Source organism: Balaenoptera acutorostrata, chromosome 7, assembly GCF_949987535.1.
Source record: "Balaenoptera acutorostrata chromosome 7, mBalAcu1.1, whole genome shotgun sequence".
NCBI classification, from domain to species: Eukaryota; Metazoa; Chordata; class Mammalia; order Artiodactyla; family Balaenopteridae; genus Balaenoptera; species Balaenoptera acutorostrata.
Genome location: NC_080070.1, coordinates 44,172,310 through 44,179,633, shown reverse-complemented (window position 1 = coordinate 44,179,633; position 7,324 = coordinate 44,172,310). Strand labels below are relative to the sequence as shown.

At 41.8% G+C, this 7,324-nt stretch overlaps 1 protein-coding gene across 1 annotated transcript; it reads right to left on the bottom strand.

The window, feature by feature from the left end:
- Nucleotides 1-513: 513 nt before the first annotated feature.
- LOC103015492 (purine nucleoside phosphorylase-like) lies at nt 514-5,738 on the bottom strand. Its single transcript, XM_057549647.1, is given in 3 exon segments — nt 514-832; nt 834-1,390; nt 5,619-5,738. Coding segments are annotated over 3 exon segments (996 nt in total).
- Between the last annotated feature and the right edge of the window lie 1,586 nt (nt 5,739-7,324).

The window sequence follows — 7,324 nt, the reverse complement described above, 5'->3', positions numbered from 1 at the left end:
GGTGGAAGTGTAAAATGGAAATAATTTTTCAGAAGTGTTTGGAAATTTCTAATAAAGTTAACTTTATGTCTTTTTTTTTTTACATCTTTCTCTTTATTCTCAAAATATGATATTATAAAAGTCCAAAAGGAATAGGCTGTTCCTTGTGTGGTCTCCAGTGCTTTGAGGAGGCAGAACTGAGCCCCCAGGAATGTGAGAGGATCATCTCAGGAAGCTAGCAGTAGCTACTGTGCTGAGTTCGACGGCCGCAAGTCAAATCCTGGGCATATCCTCGGATGTATGGTAGGGCTTGGGCTCTGGTTCTTGAAGAGGAATAGGGGTGGAAATCATTTTGAGATGACAACTGAGCAGAAGAGGACTCAGCACCAGAAGGGTCTGGTGGGACAAGTAGGGAAGGCAACACTCCTTTCTGCCACTACCTAAGGGCAGAGGCATGTGATTCCAGCAAGAGGCCAAAGTAGGTGGCAGCTCCTTGAATCCCATACAGGAGAGGCCAGACCACTCCAGGGCTGGTTAACTGGCATCATAAGGCAGTGGAATGCTAGCCAGAAGAATGAAGACAAACTGTTCCAATTTCTGAGCAGCTTGCTTCCCAGCCTCTAGTACTTTCTCATGATTGGCCTTCTCCTGGCTTTCATAATCCGAGATGACCTTGTAATTGATGAGGGAGAGGCCAAAGACTCGAAGTCCACAGTGCCTTGCAACTATAACAACTGGTACTGTGCTCATGCCAACAGCATCCACTCCCAGCTTCTGCGACAGATGACACTCTGCCACAGTCTCAAAACTGGGGCCCGCTACCATCACGTAGGTGCCTTCCTGTAACTCTCTGTTCCCCCATTTGTTTCCAGGTACTATGAGCCTTCTGCTTCATATCCTGGTCATAAGAGTCAGACATGGCAGGGAAACTAACTCCAAACCTATCACCACTGGGCCCTCTGAGAGGGTTCTCACTGCGGAAACAAGATAGATTGATGTGGTCAAGGATCAGCCTGATATCTGCAACCTCAGACTTGGAGTTGAGCCCTCCAGCTGCATTGATGACCACTAGGGTGTCCACACCCAGAAGCCGGAAAACCCTCACTGGGAATGTCACCTTCCAGAGCAGGTAGACTTCAGACATGTGGAACCTGCCCTGCATCATCACACAGGCTCTGCCACTCAAAATCCCAAACACCAATCGACCAGCATGACCTGGCACTGTACTTTTGAGAAAGTTTGGTATTTGGTTGTAGTCAAAGATCTGGGCCTGAGTTAATCTGTCAGTCAGACCTCCTAACCCAGAACCACAGATCACTGTCACTTGAGGTCCGTGTTTGGTGTAAGACGAAAGCCACTTTGCAGTGTTCTGATAACCTTCATATGTGAATCTAGACTCTAGGATGGGAATCTGTAACAAGCACGTGGGTTGAGAAGACCTCTTCCCTGTATATGGGTGGGGGAGAAGCCTCCCTCTAACCTCCCTCCATAACGCCTGCATGTGGGCACGCGCATGCACACACACCGGCTCCTTTTGCCATGTCATCTTTATGACTGGGGTATTCACCCATAGGAATTTGCTTAAAAGAGATAAAAACATTTGTGCACAGAAAGTCTTTTTTTACAAGAATGTTCATAGCAGGGATTTTTTTGCTGTTTTACATTAAAAATTAACTGATCTTAATATGAACATATGCATGGCTGATATATTTAAGAAAATTCTGAAATGTTCTTCTTCATTTTTTCTTTTTTGTAATTGAAATAGAACTGACGTTTAACATTATTAGTTTCAGGTGTACAATATAATGATTTGATATTTGTATATAGAGCAAAACAATCACCACAGTAAGTCTAGTTAGTATCCATCACCACACATAGTTATAATTTTTTTTCTTGTGATGAGAACTTTAAAGACTTATTCTCTTAGCAACTTTCAAATATACTATACAATATTATTAGCTATGGTTACAACGCTATACATTATATCCCCATGACATTTATTTCATAACTGGAAGTTTGTACCTTTTGACCACCTTCACCTATTTCACGCACTCCCACTCCCCAACCACCTCACCCCTAATTCTGGCAACCACAAATCTGTTCTTCATATGTATGAATTTGTTTTGTTTTGTTTTTTAGATTCCACATATATGTGAGATGATACAGTATTTGTCTTTCTCTGTCTGACTTATTTCACTAAGCATAATGCCTTCAGAGTCCATCCATGTTGCTGCAAATGGCTAGATTTTCTTCTTTATGGCTGAATAATATTCCACTCATAGCAGTTTTATTCACCATACTCTAGAACTAGAAACAGCCCAAATGTCTATCTTCAGGACATCGAATAAACAAATTGTGATATAGTCATACAATGAAATATTACTCAACAATAAACAGGAATATACTACTGAAATATGCAATAACATGAATGAACCTCAAAAACACGCTGAGCAAAAGAAGCTATACATAAAAGGATATACTGTTAGGTTTCATATAGATGAGGTGCTAGAAAAGGCAAAACTCATTTATGGTATTAGAAATTAAAAAGTGGCTACTTCTATTGAGTGTGGGCAGGAGTTGACCCCAGACATTTGGAGGGTGATGGACATACATATTCTATATCTTGTTTGAGGTAGTGTTGCACGAATGTACACAATTGTTAAAACTCACCAAACTGTATGTAAATTAGACCTCAGTTGAAATAAAGAAGAAAAACCAGTGAGTTAATCTCCAGATAACAATAAAACAAAGGAATATTCCCAGTGGAAGTGAGTCTTCAAATTGTGTTTTAGATGAACTGACCCCTGAGAACCCATAACAATCGATTCTAAACCCAGCCAAACTATCATTCAAACAAATAAAGGCTCTTTGAGATACGAAGTGACTCAGAAGTGTTTTTCTTCTCAACATACATTATTGGGGAGTTGATTAAAATATTCTCTAGCAAAATAAGAACGTAATTAAGATAGAGAAAGACATGATATCTTTAAAAACAGTGAATCCAAAGTAGGAGCATAGTAGAAGAAAGCTCCCAAATTAACAGTTTTATGGATATGTAGACTGACTTGTACAGATTGGAGGATGAGGAGAGAATTCCAAGAAAAGAGGTAAATTCTTGAGACATACGATTTAGAACAACTTAAGGAGGTGATAAATGTTAATTGTGTATGAAAAAAAGAAGGTAATCAATCTTAAACTTTAAGGAATGTAGCCCCTATATGCCCAAATAAAGAAACTCAGAATGAAGACAGTCTGGTAAGAAGCATGGATTCCTTTAAATGTAGATTGAACAGTAAATAACTGTGGCAATTCTTGAAGTATTTAAAGTAATTTTTCCCTTAATTTTAGAAGGATCCTCTAGAATCTAATAGTTCTTCTGTTTAAAAAAATAACAAATTCAGCAAGTACTTCAGTTTCAAATCAAATTCTTTTCCTTCTGTTTAATTCATATAAAAATAAATTTCATACCTTCTTACCAAAAATATTATATAATGTAAAGTATCATCCCATTGTTATGAAAATTACTTCTCAGACTATTTATCTAACCATACATCCTTCCATATGTATATATGCACAAAGAGCTGACTGGAATCATGCCCATCTGATGCTCATTATATTTCTCAGTGGTGGAGTTTGGGTAACTTTTTTTTAACTCTCAGTCTTACACATTTTTATAATGATTGAATTTTTACAATAAGAATGTATCATTTCCATAAAGACAAGGAAGAAGAAAGCTTTAATAAAGGAATCTTCACCAAAGTGTTAGAAATGTATTATAGTTTAAGGCTACATAGGGTGCTGTCATTTTAGCAGGGAAAATTCAAAAGCCAGTCTCCACAAGCATGGGAGCTGACAGGCTGCTCATCCATCTTTACTACTATACTCCCTCCAGCTTGACAATTGCCCTTGTAGCTATGGCCTCCTCTCCCCCTTGACCTGAATGCCTTTCCTTGGAGGAAATTGTCATGACCACAAAACACTGCACCCAATGTGCTTGGTGCAACAGAAACAACTGCTTAGTTGTTTTGCTCTCAATTCCCATAGAATTCAGAGAGATACAATAAACTATTTAGAGGAGCAGAAGCAAAAGTCCGTCCATCAGTTATTATCCCAACAGGGTTTAGATAACAACAAGAATAAATTTGAGATAATCACGTAAGAAAGTCCAAAAAATAGGAAAAGAAATGCATATGTCACAAACATATGCCTATTCGTTCAATGTGTTCCATCCTTAATTATCAACTATTAGCTTTTCTGACACTGTACCTGGTGCTGGGTATGTAGGGTAAACAGGGTAAACAGGGTAGACCTGCCTCTTGCCTACTTGCCACTTCAGTTTAGTGGGGAAAAGAGAAAATAATCAAGTGAGTAATTGAAAATTGCGGTCAGTGCTTTAAAAGAAACAAACAGCAGTTGTGATTAAAAAATAATAATAATAACAGGGTGGTCAGAGAAGGTCTGTCTGGGAAGAGGTAATCATTAGAGATGAGAATTATAGACTGAGAAGGACTGAGACATGCAAAAAAGGTGCAGTAGAGGGCTTTCCTTGCAGAAAGTATGAGGATTCCAAGATGGGAAGGGGTTTGGTGAATTCAAGGACATGATGCAGAGCCAGTGTGCCTGGATGGCTGTGAAGAAGGGGACCAGTGACCCCCAGATGAATGGCTGAAGACAACGGAGATGAGCAGTATAACTCAGAGTCAGCTTGTGACCTGAGCCGTCTTAAGAGGCTGGTCTCAGTTTCTATTTTCAGGGCTATTTTAGAGGATATTTCCTCTAAGTTTGCCATAGTGTGTTGAATGTCCTCCAGAGCCTGTGAACATCACCTTGTTTGGGAAAAAGGGTCTTTACAGATGTAATCAAGTTGAGAATCTCAGGATAAGATCATCCTGAATTAGGGTGGGCCCTAAATTCAATGACAAGTGTCCTCAGAAGAGAAGGGGAGACAACACGGAGAAGGCCATGTGATGATGGAAGCAAATGTCAGAGTCAGGCAGCTACAAGCCAAGGAGGGCCTGGAGTCACCAGCAGCTGGAAGAGAAAAGCATGAATTCTCCTGTAGAGCCTTCAGAAGGAGCGTGAGCCTGCCCGTACCTTGATTTGAACTTCTAGCACTCAAAACTATAAGAAAATAAATGTCTGTTGTTTTAAGCCACATAGTTTGTGGTAATTTGTTACAAGCCCTAGGAAATGAATACAGTTGCTGATATTTCCACCTGTTTTCCTTTCTCAGATCCTTTCTCTCTCAGAATGACCTGGAAGCAGCAGGTGATAAGATGGAAAGGGAGAGATAACAAAGCTCCCTAGAACGAGAGGTTTGGCTTAATCCACCCACCCTTCATAGGGGCACCAGCATTGTCCCAAGGGCATAGCCCAAGACCACCTAGCCCTGGTTTATCAAGCCCTTTTGCCCAGTGTATTTCGTGGTCTCTAGCTCTTATAGATGCTTGGATATGAATGACTCTCTCTTTTTAATGCTCTGGGATCACAGTATTTCCCCCCGCCTCCTTTTTTTTAACGATGATTTAAACAATTTCTGTTAAATCTCTCAGGAAAATGGGTTTTGTTTTTGCATTGTTTTGTTTTATACATCCTCCCATCCACTTCAGGATGTTGTCCATGTTTGACTTTAAACTCACCTCAGGAAGAAAGATTTTGGCTTCACAGTCTTGGGGCAGAGGTTTCAACTCCAGTTCTCTGAAGTGGCATCTACCTCCCCAAAGGAACGAGTAATCACTTTTAATGCCACCATGGACCATTCTGCGTGACGTCTTATTGTTCCTGCTGGCTGGTTTGCCTGTGCCCTGTGCCCCTCTGGGAACCCATCAAGGAGTACTTCTCTCTGCAGAGACTTGAAAGGGGCCTAAGAAACATCTTGGCTCCCCAGGGAGGTCTCAGGTGACTCAGGGACAGACCTGCCTTCTGTGGAACATGGTGAAGGTGGTCAAATGGGTAGGAAGCCACCTCCTCTAACAGTGGGGGGCGTGGGCTTAGTCTGCCCAGCAGGACTCTAAGTCTCTGGCTGGAAGGCAGGGTTTCTCACCAAGAATGGTGCTGCACACAGAGCCAAGAGGGGAGTGAGGGAATGACAGCAATAAACCAGGTAAAGAAGGGACAAGACATCAGAGGGTGTGGCCTGGGCTATGAAACCAGGACTCCAAGTTGGGGGGGGGGGGAGTGAGAGCAAGAGAAAGGAGGTACGTGTAGTCAGAAAGGACTCCACAGACAACATGGAGGAAGGCTGCTGTCCACAGCTCAGTCCTTGGTACCAACCTCCCTGTCACATTGCTAAGCCAGCTAGAATCCAGGCACCAGAGCAGAAGACCAGAGAAGCCTAAGGTCTTCATGTTCTTTTCACCTGGGCTATCTATTTGCACGTGCATCCAATGACAGGGGCTTGCTCACCTACCTTCTCTGCAGGCTAAACCTTAACCAAACCAAATGTTAGAACCTTAAACCTTTAAGACAATACATTAAGATGTAAACTCACCTAATTGTTCTTTGAAGTTTTTGGACCCAGCTAGAATTGGTGACACAGAACACCAACAATCCAAACCCCATCAGAGAGAATATTCTAAATTGCTTTCTTTTCCTTCACCTTTCCAGAAGTTCCCAAACCTGATTGCACATCAGAATTACCTGGGAGAGCTTCTTAAATTATAGAGCCTCAAGGCTTATCTTTACCTGAGTACCTGGGGGTAGGGCCTAGAAATATACATTTTGAACACATGGTCCCCATGCATTCTGAAATGAATTGTCCAGTGAGAACTGGGTTTGGGGAACCACTGTCCCTACTGGGATGCCTTGGGAGTGAGACCCTGTCTCAGTCATATATATTCTCACACTCACCCCCTGGCCTAATGCATGGAACATGGGAGACCCCACAGTGCTTTTTGTCCTGAACTGAACTAATAAATGCACATCTGAAGTGCAGTCAAGATGCTTTGGGGAACACCTGCAAGAATTAATTACACTGACTAAGGGCCATTTAAACAGAGTATCAAAAGATATGCAGAAGACTGGCAGGCAAATTTGGGGTGGAGGATAAAGAACTTCCCAAATAAGGGCTTACAAATAAAGGATATGGAAGGAGTTGGGGGACAGGGGCTGGAGTGGGCTTTGGGGACACCCTACCCTGTTATTTCTCATTAGGCACTGAAATATGTGAGGCCGACTCAGCCAGGAGAGTCCCTGCGTTCAGCCATAGGGACTGATTGTAGGACGCTTGTGATCTATACCTCTTTGACCTCTTCAAGCCTCAGATATCACCAGTGCCAAATGACACTTTCTAACTGCAAAACCTTTTCCTTTATTGGCTCTGCAAGTCCATCCCTCTCAGCTGCTG